Source organism: Phyllobates terribilis, unplaced genomic scaffold (assembly GCF_046119375.1).
Source record: "Phyllobates terribilis strain yellow unplaced genomic scaffold, ASM4611937v1 Scaffold_4__5_contigs__length_816908805, whole genome shotgun sequence".
NCBI classification, from domain to species: Eukaryota; Metazoa; Chordata; class Amphibia; order Anura; family Dendrobatidae; genus Phyllobates; species Phyllobates terribilis.
Window position 1 is genome coordinate 63,564,234 of NW_027362764.1, and position 25,440 is coordinate 63,589,673.

General features: G+C 45.2%; 1 protein-coding gene across 1 annotated transcript in view; it reads left to right on the plus strand.

The window, feature by feature from the left end:
- Positions 1 to 25,440, plus strand: part of ITGA8 (integrin subunit alpha 8) — a 244,324-nt gene that overhangs the window by 166,120 nt on the left and 52,764 nt on the right. Inside the window, exon 22 of the mRNA XM_073677424.1 lies at positions 521 to 597. Coding sequence (XP_073533525.1) covers positions 521 to 597 — 77 coding nt within the window. The remainder of the gene's footprint in view (positions 1 to 520; positions 598 to 25,440) is intronic.

Below are 25,440 nucleotides of genomic sequence, written 5' to 3' on the forward strand. Positions count from 1 at the left end.
AGTACTGCTCAGTTTCTGCTCTGAAAACTCAGTATAAAGACTCAGTGTGCACATAGCCTCTGAGAGGAAACTGATCAGAAACGCTCCTCCTCCACCTCTCAAAACGCCTCAAAAACTTAGGGTTTCCACTCAGATTCTGCTGCAAAAATTCAGCAAAAAGATTCCATGTTCAAATAGACTATATGTCCCCTAATTTTCTCTAATCTAAAATTGAAAAATTAGCAAGAATTGGGGAAGTACTGCAGGATCCGACTACACAGAGTTTGTTTGTTGTCTGTTACTACGGAGATGTCTACAGAGTTTACATTGGAGTCGCAGACAGAAAATTGCAGGATATTTTTAATATAGACTATTTTTTAAAAGTGAATGAAATTAAAAGAATGAAAAAATGAATGTATGAATTCAACCTAATTCATTAATAGAAAATATGTTATTACTGTGTCTTCACTACCCAGCACGGCCGATGATGCCACTTACATTATAAAAAATCCTGACCTTACAGGTTTCTGGTCTGTTTTAGCTCTCGCTTGGTTTACGATTTATGGTCTCGAAGTTAGAAAGTGCTGACAGCATCAAATTTGATCTTTTTGTGAAAAGGTAAGACCACTCATTGTTCTTCAATATCTAGTTGCACGTTATGTCCAAAATTGAATTGGGGGAAAATTTATCAAAACCAACTAAAAGACAGTGTTGCTATCCTATTGGGAAGCGGAGAGGGTTAGAGGGATTCCCCTATTATCAAAAAATTTCTTAGGGAGACAACGCTCAATATCTTAAGAACAGCTAAAAAACATAATTAACCATAATAGTTCTATTGTTTGCTTCCAAACTTGGTGTTCCCAAGTTATCAGGGTCCAACCATCGAGACTCCAACTGATCCAAAGAACCGAGGATCTGAAGTGCCCTGTGTGAAACCGGTGGTCGATCAGGCCTACTGCCTCTCCATTCATTCTTATGGGAGCGCCAAGGATCAGCCAAGCGCAGCGTCCAGCTTTCTCCGGTGGTCCCATTAAGAATGAGTCAAGCATGATTGACCACCCCTCTTTTCATAGGTTCTTTAGAGCCCACGTTCTCCGGATTGGTGGATATAACTTCCAATCTTGAGAATACTCCTTTCAAGGGTCATTCTCAAAAAAAAACAAGTTATCCCCTTTACATAGGGACACCTAGCGATACTGATATTGGGGCTCTGAAATCTCGAGAATGGGGCTCTTGCATCCCAAGAACGGGGCTCAGTAGACATGTCTTGAATAAGGTGAAGGTCCCTCTGCTCCATTCATTCTCTATGGAGCAACCAAGTGGAGTGGAGCGTAGGATGAGCATACCACCTTGTTTCCATTCAAGATGGGGATGCAAAGCCCCATTCTTGGTTTTCCATAGCCATGATATTGGGATAGCTGAGGGTCCTAGTGGTCGGTTATCCCCAATCCTGTGGATTAGGTTGCTTACTTCTATAGTCTACAAGTACAGACCAAAAATTTGGACACACCTTCTCATTTAAAGACTTTTCTGTATTTTCATGACTATGAAAATTGTACATTCACACTGAAGGCATCAAAACTATGAATTACCACATGTGGAATTATATACTTAGCAAAAAAGTGTGAAACAACTGAAAATATGTCTTATATTCTAGGTTCTTCAAAGTAGCCACCTTTTGCTTTGATGACTGCTTTGCACACTCTTGGCATTCTCTTGATGAGCTTCAAGAGGTAGTCACCAGAAATGGTCTTCCAATAATCTTGAAGGAGTTCCCAGAGATGCTTAGCACTTGTTGGCCCTTTTGCCTTCACTCTGCGGTCCAGCTCACCCCAAACCATCTTGATTGGGTTCAGGTCTGGTGACTGTGGAGGCCAGGTCATCTGGCGTAGCACCCCATCACTCTCCTTCTTGGTGAAATAGCCCTTACACAGCCTGGAGGTGTGTTTGGGGTCATTGTCCTGTTGAAAAATAAATGATGGTCCAACTAACCGCAAATCGGATGGAATAGCATGCCGCTGCAAGATGCTGTGGTAGCCATGCTGGTTCAGTATGCCTTCAATTTTGAATAAATCCCCAACAGTGTCACCAGCAAAGCACCCCCACAACATCTCACCTCCTCCTCCCTGCTTCACGGTGGGAACCAGGCATGTAGAGTCCATCCGTTCACCTTTTCTGCGTCGCACAAAGACACGGTGGTTGGAACCAAAGATCTCAAATTTGGACTCATCAGACCAAAGCACAGATTTCCACTGGTCTAATGTCCATTCCTTGTGTTCTTTAGCCCAAACAAGTCTCTTCTGCTTGTTGCCTGTCCTTAGCAGTGGTTTCCTAGCAGCTATTTTACCATGAAGGCCTGCTGCACAAAGTCTCCTCTTAACAGTTGTTGAAGAGATATGTCTGCTGCTAGAACTCTGTCTGGCATTGACCTGGTCTCTAATCTGAGCTGCTGTTAACCTGCGATTTCTGAGGCTGGTGACTCGGATAAACTTATCCTCAGAAGCAGAGGTGACTCTTGGTCTTGCTTTCCTGGGGCGGTCCTTATGTGAGCCAGTTTCTTTGTAGCGCTTGATGGTTTTTGCAACTGCACTTGGGGACACTTTCAAAGTTTTCCCAATTTTTCGCACTGACTGACCTTCATTTCTTAAAGTAATGATGGCCACTCGTTTTTCTTTGCTTAGCTGCTCTTTTCTTGCCATAATACAAATTCTAACAGTCTATTCAGTAGAACTATCAGCTGTGTATCCACCAGACTTCTGCACAACACAACTGATGGTCCCAACCCCATTTATAAGGCAAGAAATCCCACTTATTAAACCTGACAGGGCACACCTGTGAAGTGAAAACCATTTCCGGTGACTACCTTTTGAAGCTCATCAAGAGAATGCCAAGAGTGTGCAAAGCAGTCATCAAAGCAAAAGGTGGCTAATTTGAAGAACCTAGAATATCAGACATATTTTCAGTTGTTTCACACTTTTTTGTTAAGTATATAATTCCACATGTGATAATTCATAGTTTTGATGCCTTCAGTGTGAATGTACAATTTTCATAGTCATGAAAATACAGAAAAATCTTTAAATGAGAAGGTGTGTCCAAACTTTTGGTCTGTACTGTATATCTTTTGGTTCTGATCTTGTTAGATCCCAGATTATTTTGCAGTATTGCATCAAATTATCCGATTTTTTTTGTAGAGCTGCAATGTGATTGTTGATTTATATATTATTTAGTAGTATAATACTGGATTACGGGTATAGTATAGTGTGTATAGGTACAAGCCATGGTGCACTTTTTGTACATTTTCTTTCTTGACATGCCGAGTATTGTCTAGATGTCTGACCTTTACACCTAATTGTTTGAAGCGGATAAAACTATTTAGAAGGTTTGAGAAATATCTAGATAACGTATCGTGAAATCGTACGACAGAGCTAAAGGGAAGGAAGTGGTGACAGAGAAGGATTATTATCCCAACATGTCGACCTTGAGACGATCTGTCACACAATCAGCCATGTTTTTACAGCAAGACGCAGACATTAATCTTCCCAGAAAATGTGCATATTGTAAATGGGGTCGACAATGTGTGGACGCACCTTAATGATGACGCTGGGGTCACAAGAGCAGATAGATCTCTACAATGGGGTCCCACGGGTGACTGTCACTAATGGAAGATTTATTAGGATGATCAGACTTCACCACTTCTACCAGTGTCAGGAATGAAGGGAAATTATCTGAAAAATTCTATAATTACTTTCAATACAATAAAACCCTGATTCATCAAGATCGATCATTTTCATAGTTGTCTTGATGAGGGAGCGTGTTGGAGTCAGACGTTCATGAATCAGGACCGTCGGAGAAGTGGCGTTCACGTTTGCGTGCCACTCAAGAATAAGATTTCGGACATAAGAAACAACTCAGCCTGTCATGAGTTAGACGAGCTGTGGCGTCACGATTACGGATGAGCGATGCTGAACTCCGGACACTGACTTCTCGTGGAAATCCGTGAGAAGTCTGTGCTTCTGTTCGGTGTTCGGATGCTTAATAAAGCTTGTTGAAAGGCTGCAGCGCAGCCAATCAACAAGCTTTTAGCCTGTGGGCACTTCCGCAGCCATCAAAGCCATGTCAAGAATTGGCATGGCTGTGATTGGCCGGTCACGGCCTAGCTTGTATAATCACCGGATCACGGGTGGCGCCGCCATTGTGCTCTGACTAGCATAGAGACTGCTCAAGTGATTAACAGTGTAAAAGAAATAAAGAAATAATTAAAACCAATATGGGGTCCTCTTATTTTTAATAACCAGCCAAGGGAAAGAAGACAGCTGTGAGCTGGTCTTATATATATAGATCTTCCCAGCCTATTAGTATCAGCCCCCAGCTGTTTGTTTTGCCTTTGCTGGTTATTAAAAATGGGGGGAGCCAAAAAAAATTACATGGAGTCTCCCATATTTTTAATAGCCAACTAAGGCAAAGCAGACAGTTGGAGCTGATCTTAATAGACAGGGAAGGTCTATGGATATTGGCCCCTTCCCACCCCAATAAGACTAGCTCTCAGCTGCACCAGAAATGGCACATCCATTAGATGTGCCAATTTTGGTGCTTAGCCTCGACTCGTCCCGATTGCCCTGGTGCAGTGGCAATTGGGGTAATGGTTTATGGGGTTGATGTCAGCTTTGTAATGTCAGTTGGCATCAAACCCATGGGTTAGTAATGGAGAGGTGTCTATCAGACACCCCCATTACTAACCCTGTAATGAAAATTAAAATGACACACACAGGAAAAAAAAGTTTATTTGAATAAAGACTCCCTGACACATTCTCTGATTTACCCATTTATTATTAAAAAAATACAGTATAGTAAACTACATGCAAGGCACTGCTCCACTCCTTCACTTGGACCCCCGCCTCCTGGTTCGAGATTATTATTTATTTTATTTTTTCATTCTATGTTATTTTAATTAATTTCCCTATCCACATTTGTTTGAAGGGCAATTGACCTGCTTTTATTCCAATTTTGCTTCCTTTTGCAGCCCCCTCCCTTACTACGACCATCTCTCAGCCATTTTACAGCACCAAAGTTCAGATCCCCATTGACTTTTATAGGGTTTCGGGTTCAAGTTCTCGTTCCCGAACCAAATTTTGGAATAAAGTTCGGCCAAACCCGATGAACCTTGAACGTCCACGGGTCCGCACATCCCTAGTCACGATCCCTGCCGTGCCCTCATCCCGCTGTGGTTGTACTCATTTTGTCAAAGTTGGGAAAAACTTCAATGAAAATGCCAAAAGTTGTAAAATATTTGTGCAGCTCTGTGTGTATATAATACAAAAATGTTACGATTCCAGAAACAGAAAAGTAAACAAGAAATTCCTTTGTTTAAAAAAAAAATAAATTCAAATTATTACTCATCATCTATTTACAGTGAAATTCCTTTTATCCGTCATTCCATAATCCAAAATCTGATAATCCGGCACTTTTCAAATCCTACAAATTCCAGATTAAAGAAGTGGAGCTGTAGTTTGAGATGTTTGAATTTATTCTTCCATGAAGTCACATTTTTTCCATTTCCAGTTGATAACGACCTTTGATTTCCTAATTTGCGGTGTTTTTCTAAACCACGATCTGGGAGTTTACAATCTTGTAATTGCAAAGCAGGAGCGATGTCCAGGAAACTGTCAGCGGAGCTGTAACGAGATCCGCCGAGCTGTTGACTCTCATGAATAACATTGTGATGCAGACGCGGGAGGATAGCGATCGGCTCACGTGGCCAGGCTGCCAGCTGCTGGCTCCAGATACCGTCTATGTAATGAGATGATCTGAGCGGTGCAATGAGGGATTGATTATCTCGGACGGAACGATATGAATGTGTTTATTTAAAGATTACTAATTTATTTACATAACAGAAAACAAAAACTTTTATTTTCGGCCTTGGCTCGGAACGTCTCAATCTTGTGGTTTTTCTCAGCTCGTGGATCCAAGTTTGTCACCGGCTCAAAGTAGGAAAGTCAGAAACTACACTTGATGCAGTTTTGATCACTTTTTCTTCCCATTGAAGTCTATGATTGTGTCACATTCTATACTCTAGTCACATTCGAAGCTGCAGCAAACTCTGGACAGTATAACCTTCTTCTACATTAGACTACTTTATAAGGTTCGGTCTGTAGATCGCACCTCCATCACAGATCAGCACTGCAATAATCATGTAATCTGAAAGCTAATTGGGAAGCGAATGCAGCTTTGGATGTGACTGGAGTATAAACTATGATAGAACTACAAAAGTAATTTCACCTCTGTTAATATCAGACTATATCCGGGACTTTAAAGGAAATCTAAATCTGAGAGCAGCTGTGTGTAGGGGCAGAGACCCTGATTCCAGTGATGTATCACTTACTGGATTGCTTAGTGTAGTTTTTATAAAATCAGTGTTTTATCAGCAGGAGATTATCATTAAAGGACTAGTAAACCTGCTACCAGGTAGTCTAACCATGCCCCCACCACTGCAGCTTTCTGTGTATGCACTGTGGACACAGAAAGAAACCAATCAATAGAGTGGGCGTGGTTATACAGAGCTCAGTATTCAGAGAACTGTTATATCTGCAACAGTTTCTAAATACAACTGCAGCAAGCAGCCCAGTAAGTGATACACCACTGGATCGGCTACTCAGCTCCTACATCATGCCGCTCTCAGATGGGGTAGCAAAAATTTGGTGACAGATGCCCTTTAAATCGATGGCCTATCCTAGGACAGACCTGTACTGTTCAATATGATGAGTTGGGACTAAAGTTTTTATGAACTCACTGATTTCAGCCAACTTGAACAATGTGTGATGCCATAAAATGGACATTGCCATTTTACACATTGCAGAAGATTGAATCAGCCAGAGAGGGATCAGGTGATCTCACTCTTGGCCGAGCATTCTTTCCCATGATGCCTTGCGGCTTTCACATCACATGGTATAGCACAGTTAATCAGGAGGAACAATCATAGCCAGTATAAAAGCTTAAGCAGGAAATGCAGCATGAGTTTTGTTATGATAGATAGTGAAAGAATATCAGGGCTTAAAGCTCAGCAATAAAAATAGGGAGAGAAAGCCCCCAAAAAATTGAAGAAACTCTACAGATAGTGTTTGACAGCAATGAGGAAAAGAGAATTAGACAGATTTAAAGGAAATCTGTCACCCCCTGGGACCTCAGACCTTTAATATGGGCATACAGGTGATAGAAATGTGAATCTATACTTACCTGTGTGTCCCATATTAGTGGTCTTGTGGCTGTGAAATTGCTTTTTATTAGTGGTCTGATAGGTCCCAGGGGGTGACAGATTCCCTTTAATAGAGCGATAATAGATAATTTAATAGATTAAGAGAGATAGAAAGAGACAGTAAAGTCACTGTCTCTGTGAGGCATGAGAGTCACTGTGTCTGTGAGGCAGTAGAGTCACTGTGTCTGTGAGGCAGGAGAGTCACGGTGTCTGTGAGGCAGGAGAGTCACGGTGTCTGTGAGGCAGGAGAGTCATTGTGTCTGTGAGGCAGGAGAGTCCACTGTGTCTGTGAGGCAGGAGAGTCACTGTGTCTGTGAGGCATGAGAGTCACTGTGTCTGTGAGGCAGTAGAGTCACTGTGTCTGTGAGGCAGGAGAGTCACTGTGTCTGTGAGGCAGGAGAGTCACTGTGTCTGTGAGGCAGGAGAGTCACTGTGTCTGTGAGGCAGGAGAGTCACTGCGTCTGTGAGGCAGGAGAGTCACTGTGTCTGTGAGGCAGGAGAGTCACTGTGTATGTGAGGCAGGAGAGTCACTGTGTCTGTGAGGCAGGAGAGTCACTGCGTCTCTGAGGCAGGAGAATCACTGCGTCTGTGAGGCAGGAGAGTCACTGTGTCTGTGAGGCAGGAGAGTCACTGTGTCTGTGAGGCAGGATAGTCACTGTGTCTGTGAGGCATGAGAGTCACTGTGTCTGTGAGGCAGTAGAGTCACTGTGTCTGTGAGGCAGGAGAGTCACTGTGTCTGTGAGGCAGGAGAGTCACTGTGTCTGTGAGGCAGGAGAGTCACTATGTCTGTGAGGCAGGAGAGTCACTGTGTCTGTGAGGCAGGAGAGTCACTGCGTCTGTGAGGCAGGAGAGTCACTGTGTCTGTGAGGCAGGAGAGTCACTGTGTCTGTGAGGCAGGAGAGTCACTGTGTCTGTGAGGCAGGAGAGTCACTGCGTCTGTGAGGCAGGAGAGTCACTGCGTCTCTGAGGCAGGAGAGTCACTGCGTCTGTGAGGCAGGAGAGTCACTGTGTCTGTGAGGCAGGAGAGTCACTGTGTCTGTGAGGCAGGAGAGTCACTGTGTCTGTGAGGCAGGAGAGTCACTGTGTCTGTGAGGCAGGAGAGTCACTGCGTCTCTGAGGCAGGAGAGTCACTGCGTCTGTGAGGCAGGAGAGTCACTGTGTCTGTGAGGCAGGAGAGTCACTGTGTCTGTGAGGCAGGAGAGTCACTGTGTCTGTGAGGCAGGAGAGTCACTGTGTCTGTGAGGCAGCAGAGTCACTGTGTCTGTGAGGCAGGAGAGTCACTGTGTCTGTGAGGCAGGAGAGTCACTGTGTGTGTGAGGCAGGAGAGTCACTGTGTCTGTGAGGCAGGAGAGTCACTGTGTCTGTGAGGCAGCAGAGTCACTGTGTCTGTGAGGCAGGAGAGTTACTGTGTCTGTGAGGCAGGAGAGTCACTGTATCTGTGAGGCAGGAGAGTCACTGTATCTGTGAGGCAGGAGAGTCACTGTGTCTGTGAGGCAGCAGAGTCACTGTGTTTGTGAGGCAGCAGAGTCACTGTGTCTGTGAGGCAGGAGAGTCACTGTGTCTGTGAGGCAGGAGAGTCACTGTGTCTGTGAGGCAGCAGAGTCACTGTATCTGTGAGGCAGGAGAGTCACTGTGTCTGTGAGGCAGCAGAGTCACTGTGTTTGTGAGGCAGCAGAGTCACTGTGTCTGTGAGGCAGGAGAGTCACTGTGTCTGTGAGGCAGGAGAGTCACTGTGTCTGTGAGGCAGCAGAGTCACTGTGTCTGTGAGGCAGGAGAGTCACTGCGTCTCTGAGGCAGGAGAGTCACTGTGTCTGTGAGGCAGGAGAGTCACTGTGTCTGTGAGGCAGGAGAGTCACTGTGTCTGTGAGGCAGCAGAGTCACTGTGTCTGTGAGGCAGGAGAGTCACTGTGTCTGTGAGGCAGGAGAGTCACTGTATCTGTGAGGCAGGAGAGTCACTGTATCTGTGAGGCAGGGCCAGGGCTGGCAGCTGTTTCTTGCTTGAGCAGTGTAGCTATAGTGCTGCTGAAAATCATCACACGTGACGTATTTGGAGACTCTAGAGTGTCACGGTCAATCGATTCTCAGCTTTCCTGGTAAAATTTGGTCAAGCTGGCGAATTTAAATTTGAAAATAATTCACCAATCTCTAGTCGGGACCTCCACAATCAGCAGATCAAAGGGGCGGAGCCATTGCATTGGAACTCCTCCACCTCTACACCATTCACTTGAACAGGCTGAGCTGCATTACCAGGCGCAGCCACACGCATATGGCGTCGCGGTGTCTGGTACTAAGCAGCTGCCGAGCGTTCAGCCGCTGTTTTTACTATTGAACTGTGAGGAGACCAGAAAGGTGATCCCTAGCAATCATATATTGATGATCTGTGCTAACTAGTGTTGAGCCACCCCCGTAGTGTTCGAGTTCGGTTCAGTTCGTCGAACACCCGTGTGTTCGCCGAACTGTTCGTCGAACTGTTCGTCGAACACCTTCGAACACCGTTAAAACCAATGGCAGGCAAACAAAAACACATAGAAACACATAGAAAACACCTTCAAAGGTGTCCAAAAGCTGACAAACTGCTCAGAAGACACAACTAACACATGGAAAAGTGACAAGTGCATATAGTCATGCGAAAAGAAAAGAGGTGGAGGAGTAAAAGGAGGGGGAGACACAGATATAGGCATGTCATGCCCTTCTAAAATCCAAAAAGTGAGAAGCCGACACGTTCAGTCCGCTCCTGCCCGTGCCACCTCCGTGTCGCCGGGTTTGTGCCAGAGCCGCGGTGAACCCTGACGGCCAGCCCCCCTCTCCCAATACTGGTGCCTGTCCGCTGGTGGGTCGAGCGAGCCCCCCTGTGGTGGAGGCAGCTCTAAGCTTTTTAATTTAAATTGTCTCTCTAATTTGAATGAATACACTTTAAATCCATTTACAAGGATCTATTGGAGGGCAAGTCTCATGCCAGCAGCCGCGTAATTCCAGCTCCAGTAGCGTCCACTAAAGCTGCTGCAGTTAAAAAGCTTTTATAAGGATCGAGCTCGGCTGTCCACCGCAAGGCATCCTACTGCCAGTCCCAGCCCCTATGCCTTGGTGTGCCTCCTGATGCTCTTCACTGAGTATCCCGTGGTCCCGAAGCATTTCCTTTGAAAAAATTAAGTGTCCAAACTACAGGTGGTGTAGCTTGCTTAACAGCCGGGATAATCCGCTGACTAGCAGACACTGCTACTAGGCACAAAGTATTTCCTGGGCTAGATGCAGTTAAAAATTTGTAATTAGATACTCTCGTTGGATGCTGAGAAAGCATTCCATAGAGTCTCCTGGCACGCCATATATGATTCTCTTAAAAAGCTTGGGGTAGGGGTCTAGGGGACCCTTTTATAGCCAAAATCACGGCCCTGTATCACAATAAGTCACCTAGGCTGAAGATAAATGGAACTGTAGCACCCTGAGGGCTCGGTTGCTACAGAGGTATTGCACCTGACCCAGAGGTGTGATATCTCACTCTCAGGTAAGGATGGAGTGTGGATCAGGACCCGACACCTGCATGCATTACACCACATTGCCGTGGGGCAGGGCGACCAATATGCCTCTGAGATGGGCACGACAGTCCCTGTCCCTGGCTGGAGTGGGGGGAGGGAACACTGAGGAAGGGGAACCCTGTAGTGCAGGAGCAGGGAGGAAGCAGTTCCTGGGTGCATTGAGAAGGGAGTATAAAAGGTGGGCACCATCTTAGTTCAGTGCAGAGAAGTCTGAGCAGAAGTGGCAGGGAGCAGGGGCTCTGCATGAGCTCTGCTCCGGAGGCGGGCCTAGTAACAGAGGCCCAGGCCTGGAAGAGGGAGAAGGAAGGAAGAGGAGCGGAGAAGGCTCCAGGAACGAGGAATGAAGGGATCCCAGGGGTGCGGACGGGCGAGTCGCCACCGCACGCCCGAATCCACCTGCGTGGAGGGGTCAGGCCAAAGGGGGAGACCGGTCCCCGAAACTAGTGGAGGCAGGAAACGACCCTCAGCTAGAAACCGGAGGCTGTGACATTTTATGTGGCGCAGCCCCTCGCTACACCCGCTAGGAAGGCACCACATAGGGTCAGGGAAACTGGCGCCAAGTTTACCAAGAGGAGGCCCGAGGCAGCCGGACAGAAGGGTTGGTAAGAAAGGCCAGACAAAGGACACACAAAGGGGGTCCTGTGAAGCGCTCCAAAGTTATCTGGGAGTTGTCTGAGCCCCTCACCTGGTGAGCACAGTACGACGTGGGCAGCCGTTACCTGCAGACGTGGTCTGGATAATAAGAACTGTGAGTAAAGGCCCTGGACTGCATCACTGACTCCGTGTCGTTACTGCTGCTGCCCTGCACCATCACCTCCATCCTCCGCATACACTGCCCTGAGGCTATACTCCTCCCGTGGGGAGTTATGCTACGCTCTGCTGCACCCACAACACCAGCCTCAGCGGTCTGCCCTGCAGCGGCGGTTCACTCTGACCGCAATCCACGGGTGGCGTAGTCGGACATTTAAACATCAAAACCACATAAATAGTTCCGCCACTGGTTTGACTGCCCTGAGCCACGGAACCGGGTCGCCGCCACGAAGACTACAACCACCAGCATCCACCAAAAAGGGTCCGGCTCCGGGTGTCCCAAGGCCCAGGGGGTGCATCAGAACATTTTCATCACCTTTCACAATCACCAATGGGACAAGGCAGGGATGTCCTCTGTCCCCTCTCTTATACATCCTAGTGACGGAGCACCTGCTCTCATCAATTCGCCATAACCCCAATATTAGGTGGATTGAGGTGGGAGGCACCGAGTACAAGTGCTCTCTATTTGCTGATGATGTCCTAGTATATATCACTCAATCACATATATCCATCCATGCTGTTATGGCTGAAATAGATCACTTTGTTACATGGTCAAATTTTAAAATCAATGCAGCGAAGTCTGAGGCCCTCGATGTCTCCCTCCCGAAATCCATATAGGATTCCATCCAGTCCAACTTTCCCTTTGCCTGGCCCTCACAGGGTATCAAATACTTAGGAATTCCTATTCATAGAGACCTCTCCCATCTATGTTATCTTAATTTTGGGCCCTTTATTGAACAACTCCATACAGACCACGGTTGGCAAGTTAGAACTGTAAGATTCACTACGTGAACCACTGGTGTTTTGTGGAAAAGCACATGTACACTGTGTTCCAAATTATTATGCAAAAAGTGTTTAGGAGTGATAAGGGAAGAATTTGTTTGTTTGTCAGTTAAACTCATTGATGGTGATGTGTGTCAGGGCTCTTTATATCACTGTAAGCAATTGCAGACACCTGTGCTAATTAGTTTGGCAGATGTGTCCAATGAAAGGCAAGACTACTTAAGAAGGCTGTCCCACATTATTAAGCAGCCTACATTTTCTGCCAAAATGGGAAAGAAAAAGGATGTGTCGGCTGCTGAGAAGCAACAAATTGTGGAGTGTTTAGGTCAAGGCATCACTACAATCAACATTGTGCGATGATCAGGATGAAGTGTCTTGGCAATCAAGAAGTATGTAGCTGATTCACAGTACACACGTGTGCGTGCTGATAAGGGCAAATTGAGGACTCTTTCCTACAGGCAATTACGTCAGGTTAAAAGAGCAGCGGCAAAAAAGCCTTGTCATAGCAGCAGACAAGTTTTTGAAGCTGCTGGTGCCTCCAACGTCCCCCGAACAACAAGATGCAGGGTCCTTCAGAGGTTTGCAGCTGTGCATACGCCATCCTGTCGACCTCCTCTATCCACTTCACACAAGCAGAAACGGCTCCAGTGGGCCAAACATTACATGAAGACTGATTTCAAAACTGTTTTGTTCACGGATGAGTGCCGTGCAGCGCTCGATGGTCCAGATGGATGGAGTAGAGGATGGCTGGTTGATGGACACCCCACGCAAACACGGCTACAGCGCCAACAAGGAGGAGGTGGAGTAATGTTTTGGGCTGGAATCATGGGGAGAGAGATTGTCGGCCCCTTTAGGATCCCTGAAGGCGCTAAAGATGAACTCCATAATGTATGTGGATTTTCTCAAACAGCACTTCCTGCCTTGGTTCAAGAAGAAGAACCGTGTATTTCACAGCAAGATCATTTTTTTGCATGATAATGCACCATCTCATGCTGCACATAAAACATCTGCATCTCTGGCTGATATGGGCATAAAAGGGGACAAACTTATGGTGTGACCCCCATGCTCCCCTGACCTCTACCCCATTCAGAACCTCTGGAGCATCATCAAAAGGAGTGTCTATGATGGCGGGAGGCAGTTCACATCTAAGCAACAGCTCTGGGAGGGTATTCTGTCCTCATGCAAAACAATTGAAGCAGAAACCATCCAAAACCTGACAAATTCAATGGACGAGAGAGTTCAGAAGCTCCTTTCGAACAAGGGGTCCTATGTGAAAATGTAACATCACCTAGAATAAAGTTTTGAGTTGAAAATTGTTTGATTTCAGTTTCTAATAACCTGCTAATGCTTATAATTTCAAAAATGACCATTTTTTTGGTCTTTATTAAAATGAAAAGGTTGATCGAAAAGTTTGGGGGATCTAAGAGTGTGGCAACCCAGTAGTCATGATTACTTCGAATTCTGACAATATGAGGGTCATGTTGCAGGTAGTGCAGCAAGAAGGCACTTATGTGTCTTGCGCATCTCGGAGCCCCAAAATTATTTTCCGGGCTAGATGCAGCTAAAAATTATTATTAATTTTAAATCTGGTGGAGCTTAGTATAGATGGCCTAATAGAATCAGTGCTGCACACTGCTACAAAGCCCAAATTATTTTCCAGTCAAGATACAGATAAACATGATTAGTAATTTTAAATCTGGTGGAGCTTAGTATAGATGGCCTAATAGGATCAGTGCTGCACACTGCTACAAAGCCCAAATTATTTTCCAGTCAAGATACAGATAAACATGATTAGTAATTTGAAAGCTTAAAACGGTTGGTAGGGTGATTTTAACCAATCATCAAGCTTTTACTCTCCCCAGGATGACACAGGGGTAGAAAAGTCTTTTCGGATCCATGATTTGTTCATCTTTATGAACGTGAGTCTGTCTACATTATCAGTGGAGAGCCGCGTGCGCTTATCTGTCAGCACACCACCAGCAGCGCTGAACACACGTTCAGACAGAACGCTGGCTGCGGGGCATGACAAGATCTCCAAGGCGTAAGTGGCTAGCTCCGGCCATTTATCCAGATTGGAAGCCCAAAAAGAGCAAGGGTCCAGTGACACAGTCATGGCTTCAATGTTTACTTGGAGATACTCCTGTACCATCGTCTCTAGGCGTTGACTATGTGTCAGACTTCTTGTCTCCTGTGGCCTTGCAAAGGATGGGCTAAAAAAGTGGTGAAATGATTCCGCAAAATTGATGTTACCAGCAGATACTGTGGTTCTGTTACGGTTTGAGTGCTGAACACTTGACGGTCCCACGGTTGGCAAGTTGGAACTATGAGATTCACTACGTGCACCACTGGTGTTTTGTGGAAAAGCACATGTAAGATTCTGCAACAGTCTCTGCTGATACTCCTGCATGCGTGCATCCCTTTCTATGGCAGGAATAATTTCTGCAAATTTTACTTTTGTATCGGGGATCTAACAGTGTGGCAACCCAGTAGTCAGGATTATTTCTAATTCTCACAATTCGAGGGTCATGTTGCAGGTAGTGCAGCAAGAAGGCACTCATGTGTGTTGCGCATCCAGGAGCACCAAGTCCCTGTTGTGTTGGTGGCGAGGTAACAATCATGCTTCCTTCCTCTGTCCTCTCCCCCCAACCTCGCACAACAGAAATGTGATCAAGGTCTCCCTCATCTGATGAGTCTTCCATCAGTTCGTCCTCCACTTCTTCCTGGGCTCCTGCACCTTCCTCACTAGTTTGGCTGCTACCATGCGCCCTGGTAAAACCATCTCCCCCACCCTCACATGCCTGCCGCCTTGGTGCTGCCAACCGTCTGGACCTTGCAGATGTTAGCCCTTCCGCATACAACTCCTCCTCCTCTACTTCCTCCACCTCCTCTTGTGCCACCACCTGACTCCGAATTCTGTTTAACATGTGCTCCAGCATGTAAATCACCGGAATAGTCATGCTGATAATGGCATCGTCAGCACTAAACATCTTCGTCGCCATTTCAAAACTGTGCAGAAGGGTGCATAGGTCCCTGATCTGAGACCACTCCTCCAGCGTGATTTGCCCCACCTCCGGATCTCGTTGGCCCAGGCTATACGTCAGAACGTATTGCACCAGGGCTTGTCGGTGCTGCCACAGTCGCTGCAACATGTGCAGAGTTGAATTCCACCGGGTAGGCACATCGCATTTTAGCCGGTGAAGTGGCAGGCCCAACGACTTCTGTAGAGATGTAAGTCGCTGAGCTGCGGGATGCGAACGGCGGAAGTGAGCACACAGCGACCGTGCCCTCTGCAGAAGGCCATCTAGTCTGGGATAGTGGGCTAAAAATTGCTGGACAACCAGGTTCAACACGTGAGCCATACAAGGCACGTGTGTGACATTGCCCCGGCGAAGGGCCGCACCCAGGTTTGCAGCATTGTCGCACACGGCCTTCCCTGGTTTCAGGTCCAGTGGAGACAACCATTCATGAAATTGGTTCTCCAGAGCTGACCACAACTCCTCAGCTGTGTGACTCACATTTCCCAGACATTTCAAAGTAAAAACCGCCTGATGACATTGAGCCCCACTGCCAGCATAGTAAGGAGGTGTGCAGGATCCCTTCTGCGCAGTTAGAAAGCTTGTGGCATGACCAGACAGGCTTTGGGTGCAGGTGGAAGACCGAGAGGAGGTTGAGGAGGCAGAAGCAGTGGAGGAACTTTGACATAGAATCATAGAATCATAGAATCATAGAATGGTAGAGTTGGAAGGGACCTCCTGGGTCATCTGGTCCAACCCCCTGCTCAAAGCAGGATTCACTAGATCATCTCAGACAGATGTCTGTCCAGCCTCTGTTTGAAGACGTCCATTGAAGGGGAACTCACCACCTCTCGTGGCAGCCTGTTCCACTCATTAATCACCCTAACTGTCAAAAAGTTTTTTCTAATATCTAATCTGTGTCTCCTCCCATTTAGTTTCATCCCATTGCTTCTAGTCTTTCCTTGTGCAAATGAGAATAAAGATGATCCTTCTACAATGTGACAGCCCTTGACATATTTGTAGACAGCTATTAAGTCTCCTCTCAGTCTTCTTTTTTGCAAGCTAAACATTCCCAAATCCTGCAACCGTTCCTCATAGGACATGGTTTGCAGACCAGTCACCATTCTGGTCGCTCTTCTCTGAACTTGCTCCAGTTTGTCTATGTCTTTTTTAAAATGTGGTGCCCAAAACTGTACACAGTATTCCAGATGAGGTCTGACCAAAGAGGAGTAAAGACCGATAATGACTTCACGTGATCTAGACTGTATGCTTCTGTTAATACATCCCAGAATTGTATTTGCCTTTTTTGCTGCTGCATCACACTGTTGACTCATGTTCAGTCTATGATCTATTAGTATACCTAAGTCTTTTTCACATGTACTGTTGCTTAGCTCTATTCCTCCCATTCTGCATATGCTTTTTTCATTTTTATTGCCCAGATGTAGTACTTTGCATTTTTCCCTGTTAAAAACCATTCTGTTGGTTGCTGCCCACTGCTCCAGTTTATTTAGGTCTTTTTGAATCCTCTCTCTCTCTTCTCTAGTATTAGCTATCCCTCCTAGCTTTGTGTCATCAGCAAATTTAATCAGTTTACCCTCAATTCCTTCATCTAAATCATTGATAAAGATGTTGAACAATACAGGTCCCAGGACGGAGCCCTGTGGTACCCCACTTGAGACATTCATCCAGCTGGATGTGAAGCCATTTACAACCACCCTTTGAGTCCGATCACTAAGCCAGTTATGAATCCACCTAACAGTTGCCTGGTCCATTGCATACTTGGTCATTTTTTCAATAAGGATGGTGTGAGATACTTTGTCAAATGCTTTGCTGAAGTCAAGATATACTATATCTACAGCATTTCCCTGATCCACCCAGTCAGTGATTCTGTCATAGAAGGAAATTAAGTTAGTCTGACATGACTTGTTAGTTACAAACCCATGCTGACTCTGGTTAATCACTTCATTCTTATCCATGTACTTACATACATGTTGTTTAATAATTTGTTCAAAGATCTTTCCTGGTATAGAAGTCAGACTCACCGGCCTATAGTTCCCTGGGTCCACCTTCTTCCCCTTTTTGAAGATAGGAACAACATTTGCTCTTCTCCAGTCTTCTGGGACTTCTCCTGTTCTCCAAGAATTTTCAAAGATTATGGAAAGTGGTTCTAAAATTTCTTCTACGATCTCCTTCAGTACTCTGGGGTGTAATTCATCTGGACCTGGAGACTTGAACTCATTTATGTTAGCTTAATATTCCCTCACAATCTTTCTGTTTACAGATAACTTGGATTCCTCTATTCCTTTAAAAGGACAGTGAAGATCAGTTGATGTTACATTTTCTTTCTGAGAGAAAACAGATGCAAAATAGGAATTAAAAAGTTCGGCCTTCTCAACATCCTCTCTTACCATTTCTCCATTTTCATCCTGTAAAAATCCTATAGCATCTTTGACTTTTCTTTTACTTTTGACATACCCCCAAAATCCTTTTTTATTGCTTTTGACATCTCTTGCAAGCCTTAATTCATTGTCAGCTTTGGCTAACCTGATACGTGCCCTGCAGGATCTGCAGACTGCATTATAATCTTCTTTAGATATGCCTCCCTCTTTCCATTTAATAAACATTTCTTTCTTTCTTTTTAGCATGTGTTTAAGTTCTGTGTTCATCCATCCTGGTTTCCTTAAATGCTTCCCATTCTTCCTACTTTTCGGGATTGTTAACGATTGTGCTTTGAGAATCTCATTTTTAAAAATTTCCCATCCTTCCTGGACATTTTTGTCCTTAAGGATATCCAGCCATTGGATCCCTCCTATTCGCTTTCTGAGTCTCTTAAAATCTGCCTTTCTAAAATCTAACCTTGAAGTTTGAGTCTTCACATGTCTTCCTCCTCTAGTTATCCAAAATTCTATAATAGCATGATCGCTGCCTCCTAGGGTCCCAGCCACCTTTACCTCCTCAACCATTTCCTCCCTGTTTATAAGGATTAGATCCAAAGTAGCAGATCCCCTTGTTTTCTCCCCTACCTTTTGGAAGATAAAGTTGTCAGCAAGAGAGGATAAGAATTTGCTTGACCTGTTAGTTTTACTTGAGAGAGATTCCCAACAAATGTCTGGATAGTTGAAATCTCCCATGACCACTACGTCATATTTTTTGGAGAACTTGGTCATTTGATACATAAAGAGTTCATCCATATCTTCAGCTTGCCCAGGTGGCCTGTAGTAAATGCCTACAATGGTGTCCTTTTCGTTGTTCTCTCCTTGTATTCTTACCCAAACAGTTTCCACAGAACTCCCAGTCTCTGAAGCTTCAATCTCTGTGCAGATATACGCTTTTCTAACATACAATGCAACAACTCCTCCTCGTTTATCAAGTCTGTTTCTTGCAAATAAGTTGTATCCTTTTAGCCTTTTATTCCAATCATGTGTATCGTCCCACCAAGTTTCAGTGATTCCAATGACATCATATTCCTTTTCCTGCATTAGTAGTTCCAATTCTCCTTGTTTGTTGCCCATGCTTTGTGCATTTGTATAAAAACATTTTAGTTTGTGATTGGTTTCTCTTCCTCCCATATTTTTATTATTTAGATTTTTTTGTCTTTGTTCTTCTTTTCCACTTCCAGTAGCAGAGATCTCAATAGTATTTGTCAGCTGTATGGCTTTTTCTGGCCTTTTGCTTCCCTTCCCACATTGTTCTAGTTTAAAGCTCTTCTGATGAGTGTAGCAAGGCGACTTCCAAATACATGTTTTCCAGTCTTCGTAAGGTGCACCCCATCTCTAGCAAGTAGTCCATCGTATAGGTAATTCATTCCGTGATCCAGAAATCCAAATCCTTGTTGATGGCACCATCGACGTAGCCAGTTGTTCACCTGTAGAATCTTATTCCACCTCATTGTTCCATGGCCATCCAATGGGAGGATGGATGAGAAGACCACCTGCGCTCCCAATTCTTTCACTTTCTTGCCTAAGTCTTCAAAGTCACTGCAGATGGTTTCCAGGTCCTTTCCTGCGGTGTCATTTGTCCCCACATGTATTAGCAGGAATGGGTAGTGATCTGTAGGTCTGAAGAGTCTTGATATCCTGTCAGACACATCTTTAATTTTTGCTCCTGGAAGACAGCACATTTCTCTTGAGGTTATGTCTGGTCTGCAGATAGCGGCCTCTGTTCCTCTTAACAGGGAATCCCCCATGACCACCACTCTCCGTTTTTTCTTCACAACATTCTTCTTTCTCCATCCAGGAGGATTCTGAGGGCTTACAAGGTTATTCATTGCTGGCAAAGTCTTATTTTGCTGTATAGAGGATTTTGCTGTAAAGAGGATTGACGCACAACTCGTGGGGACGGCAAGACTTGGACAGCAGCCCCTTGTCCTGCTGTCACCATAGTTACCCAGTGCCCAGTCAGCGACATGTAACGCCCCTGTCCATGCCTACTCGTTCAAGTGTCTGTGGTGAAATGCAGCCTGTCACACACAGAGTTTCTCAAAGAAGCGGTGATGTTGTGTGCGACATGCTGGTGGAGCGCAGGCACACCTTTCTTTGAGAAGTAGTGCCGACTGGGCATCTGGTACTGGGGCACTGCGACGGACATAAGGTCTCGAAAATCCTCTGTGTCCACCAGGCGGAAAGGCAGCATTTCTGTAGCCAAGAGCTTGCAGATGGTGAAATTCAACCTCTTAGCTTTCTCATGGCTTGGAGGAAATGGTCTTTTACTTGTCCACATCTGAGGGACCGAGGGCTGGCTATTGTGCTTAGACGGGGTTGATAAGGGTGTCCCCGGCAAACTGCCGGTCTGTGAGGAAGATGCAGGCGGACATGTTAGGTTGCCTTGATCCAAAGGTGGTGCTATCGATATCGGACAGCGCTCAACATCAGCTGGTGTTACCACCTCCAAAGAAAATGATGACCTGCCAATCACGCTGGCTGTTGCAGGTAAAGAGGTGGCAGGTCTGCGCCCCAAAACAGGTGTGACTGCTGTCCCCCCAGTCACAGAGGATGAAGAGGCCGCGGATGCACAAGATATGGCAGACGGCGGATGGCCCGGCCGGCTAGGCCGCATTGTAGCACACTGAGCTTCCCACTGCAACTTATGCTTCATGTCCATGTGCCGGTTCATGCATGAAGTACTCAAACTATGTATTTTTTGGCCTCTACTTAGCTTTTGCTGACAAATGTTACAGATAACACGAGTTGGGTCATCTTTATCAATCTGAAAAAATGCCCAGGCTATGCAAGGCTTAGCACCCATGCGACCTGAAGAGCCACCACGACTTGTGGTGAGAGGCAGAGTTGTGTTTGAGGATGCAGTTGTTGACGTGCTTCCAGTACTACGTCTCTGTCCAGGAAGGCGCAACCTGACCTCGTCATCACTAGCATCTTCCTCCACCTCCTCTGCTGACCTCATCTCTTGGCTGACTGTGGGTTGACAGTAAGTGGGATCTCCAACCTCATCATCATCACCCTGTGCGTTATCACACCCGTCGTCCTCAGAGCCAACCTGTTCCTGCCCTGACAAAAAACTAAAGTTGTCGCTCCAATCAGGTATTTGAGTCTCATCATCGTCTTCCTCATTGTCTCCACCAACAGGAGTTACAGTTTGGGAATGAGGGTCTACATTATGGTCAGAACCTTCTGCGTCTGGTCCTGGATCCGACTCATAAAGATTCTGGGCATCAGTGCAGATCATTTCCTCGTCTGGATTCACAGAAGCGCTGGAGTCGACCTCTGATTCCCAGGCTATAGTATGAGTAAACAGCTCTGCAGACTCAACCATCTGTTCTACCTCATACTCAGACGGGCAGCTGGAGATTTGGGAGCTGTGAGGAAGCAAGTGCGATTGGTGTGACACCTTTGAGGACTGGAGTATTTGTGATGTTGAAGTTGATGTGGAGGAGAGCCCACTTAAAGGAGCACTTGATATCCGTTGAAGCACCTTCTGTTTTTGTGCCTCATCTGGAATTTGTAGCGATTGGCGTGGCCGTAAGAAAGGGATCTTATCACATTGTCCGCTAAAAGAAGTAGACATTTTAGTTTGGCTGGAAGATGGTCTTTCTTCTGCAGATGTTACTGTTGCTTTAACACCTACCCCACGGACACAACCTTTTTTCCCCTTCCCAACACGCCTATTCCCCTTTCCACCAGCAGCAGGCCTTTTTCCACTCATTTTGGTGGTTAACTAATTCACAGCTCTGGAGTTGTTTGCACAAAAAAACAATGGATGGGAACCGAGCAGAGCTGAGTGGCCAAACTGTGGTATTAGGCCAAAACTATTGGCTGGGTTAGATGCAGAAAAAAATTATATTCAATTTGCAACCTGATGGAGGTCAGTATAGATGGACTAATAGAACAAGTCCCACACACAGCTAGAAGGCCAAATATTTTTTCAGAGGTAGATGCAGAAAAAAATTGTATTCAGTTTGCAACCTGATGGAGGTCAGTATAGATGGACTAATAGAACAAGTCCTACACACTGCTAGAAGCCCAAATATTTTTTCAGAGGTAGATGCAGACAAAAAATATATTCAGTTTGCAACCTGATGGAGGTCAGTATAGATGGACTAATAGAGAAAGTCCCACACACTGCTAGAAGGCCAAATATTTTTTCAGAGCTAGATGTAGACAAAAAATTATTTTTAATTTGCAACCTGATGGAGGTCAGTATAGATGGACTAATAGAGAAAGTCCCACACACTGCTAGAAGCCCAAATATTTTTTCAGAGCTAGATGCAGATATAAATTATTTTTAATTTGCAACCTGATGGAGGTCAGTATAGATGGACTAATAGAGAAAGTTCCACACACTGCTAGAAGGCCAAATATTTTTTCAGAGCTAGATGCAGAAAAAAATTATATTCAGTTTGCAACCTGATGGAGGTCAGTATAGATGGACTAATAGAACAAGTCCCACACACAGCTAGAAGGCCAAATATTTTTTCAGGGGTAGATGCAGATAAAAATTATTTTTAATTTGCAGCCTGATGGAGGTCAGTATAGATGGACTAATAGAGAAAGTCCCACACACTGCTAGAAGGCCAAATATTTTTTCAGAGCTAGATGCAGACAAAAAATTGTTTTGAATTTGCAACCTGATGGAGGTCAGTATAGATGGACTAATAGAGAAAGTCCCACACACTGCTAGAAGGCCAAATATTTTTTCAGAGCTAGATGCAGACAAAAAATTATTTTTAATTTGCAACCTGATGGAGGTCAGTATAAATGGACTAATAGAGAAAGTCCCACACACTGCTAGAAGGCCAAATATTTTTTCAGAGCTAGATGCAGATAAAAATTATTTTTAATTTGCAACCTGATGGAGGTCAGTATAGATGGACTAATAGAGAAAGTCCCACACACTGCTAGAAGGCCAAATATTTTTTCAGAGCTAGATGCAGAAAAAAATTATATTCAGTTTGCAACCTGATGGAGGTCAGTATAGATGGACTAATAGAACAAGTCCCACACACAGCTAGAAGCCCAAATATTTTTTCAGAGGTAGATGCAGATAAAAATTATTTTTAATTTGCAACCTGATGGAGGTCAGTATAGATGGACTAATAGAGAAAGTCCCACACACTGCTAGAAGGCCAAATATTTTTTCAGAGCTAGATGCAGACAAAAAATTATTTTGAATTTGCAGCGTGATGGAGGTCAGTATAGATGGACTAATAGAACAAGTCCCACACACTGCTAGAAGGCCAAATATTTTTTCAGAGCTAGATGCAGAAAAAAATTATATTCAGTTTGCAACCTGATGGAGGTCAGTATAGATGGACTAATAGAACAAGTCCCACACACTGCTAGAAGCCCAAATATTTTTTCAGAGCTAGATGCAGAAAAAAATTATATTCAGTTTGCAACCTGATGGAGGTCAGTATAGATGGACTAATAGAGAAAGTCCCACACACTGCTAGAAGCCCAAATATTTTTTCAGAGCTAGATGCAGAAAAAAATTATATTCAATTTGCAACCTGATGGAGGTCAGTATAGATGGACTAATAGAATGATGCTATGCCCAAAAGATTTTACTTCACTAGGTGCAGTAAAAAAATTGGTATTCTATACACAGGTGGTATATCTTGCAACACAGATAGGCTACTCCACTGACTAACACACTCTGCAATAGGCCAAAAAGGATTAGCTTTGCTAGATTCAGCCAAATGCTGTGAAAAAAACTTGCACAGCACTGGCACAGACCTGCCTGGCAAAAACTGATAGGAACTGATGTAACCTAGTCCTGAAAAGGACTGCAATTACAATTAGTCTTTACTCCCACAATCTATCTATTTAAGAGCACAGACCTGCCTGATAAAAGTTGTAGGAAATGCTGTAACCTAGTCCTTAAAAGGACTGCAATCACAACTATTCCCTACTCCAAAGCTATCTGTAGATTTGTGCGAAAATTGGCTTGAAATTAACAAGGTATAGCGCGCACAGCAACAGCGGTGCCGTCTAACATGCAGCTGCAGCAGTGAGAAAATGGTGGCGACGGGGAAAATGGCTTGGTCTTATAGGGCAAGGACATGTGACATACACTGCCAATGACACATGCCCTTGCTTGTGTGAAAAAAAGCACTTCGCTCCGTGTGTGCGCTGCTGATAGGCTGACAGATTGCACCGCCCCACTGTAAATGCGGAAAAGAGAAAAAAAAATGGAGATCTTCATTATTCCTGCAGAGATCCATCCCCTGCCCCTTCCCCCGCCCCGCTGTACACTCAAACTGCGTATTAACATTAATTTTCATCATTACTGAGAAAAAATCCAGTTATGATTTTGGTGCACGAACAGTTATCGAACATAACCTCGAACAGCCGAATTTTTCTCAAATCGTTCGTGTTCGCCGAACGGTTCGAACACCGCCCAAAACAGCTCGAATTTGAGATTGGCGAACAGTTCGAGTCGAACAACGCTCATCTCTAGTGCTAACGATGAATGTAGTATGTATAGCATTAATGTATCATTAATAGTGTTGAGCATTCCGATACTGTAATATCGGGTATCGGCCGATATTCGCGGTATCGGAATTCCGATACTTAATTCCGATACTTTTACAATATCGGATACCGGAATCGGAAGTTCCCATAATGCCTGCGCTCTGCAGTGTCTGTGAAGGATGACAAGTTGGATGGCAGCGCGATCCAGCCTGTCATCAGAATGCCATCCCAGCGTGGGAGAATTCTCCTGATTGTTTAAAAGCCGGCGGGCGGTAAAAAGCCGCCGGCTTTTAAACAATCACACAGCCCCATACTGCTTCCCCGCAGCCTCCCACCCCGATCCTCCGCTCCCCTCGCCACCTCCAATCCCAATCGTAAATTAGGACCGGGCGGGGAGCGCAGCACCAAGGAGCGAAGGACCCGGGCGGGGAAGCCGGCAGTGAAAAGACTTCACCGCCGGCTTTCCCGCCGGTTATTTCAAATGAACAGCTGAGGTATCAGGTGATGCCGATCAACTGTTCATTTGAAGTCGCCGCGGTGCCCTCAGAGGGTTCATGTGAGTTCATGCTTGACTGCATGAACTCACATGAACTTTCCCACGGCCGCACAGGTCAGCCTCACCTCCCAGACCCGTCATGATTAGTGTGTGTGCGGGGTGTGTGTGCGGGGTGTCTGTGCGATGTTTGTGCGGGTGTGCGCGGTGTCTGTGCGATGTGTGCGGGTGTGTGCGTGCAGGCAGACATAGGCCGATGTGACACTACTACTCCCATCGGCCTATGTCTGTCCCCCGTCCACTCCTGCCAGCAGGATCAGCTCGATGGGAGCAGTAGTTCCCATCAGCCTGATCCTGCTATTTAAACTGCCCTACTGTGTCCCCAATAAATGTTAGATACATGTCATTGGTGGCCAGTGGTTACCTACAATAAATTAGTTCATACATTACCTGTCCCCGCCGATCGCCACCTAAAATAAAGTAAAAAATAAAAAACTACACCTATACTCACCTAGACACCTAATTCCCCGAAGCCATCGATCTCCTGTAATAAAATATAAAATATAAAATAATAAACCACAACCTTATCCTTACCCCTCCGTAGCAGTCCACGAGTGTCCCACGAAGATCTCCAGTTCAGAGCAGCCACATA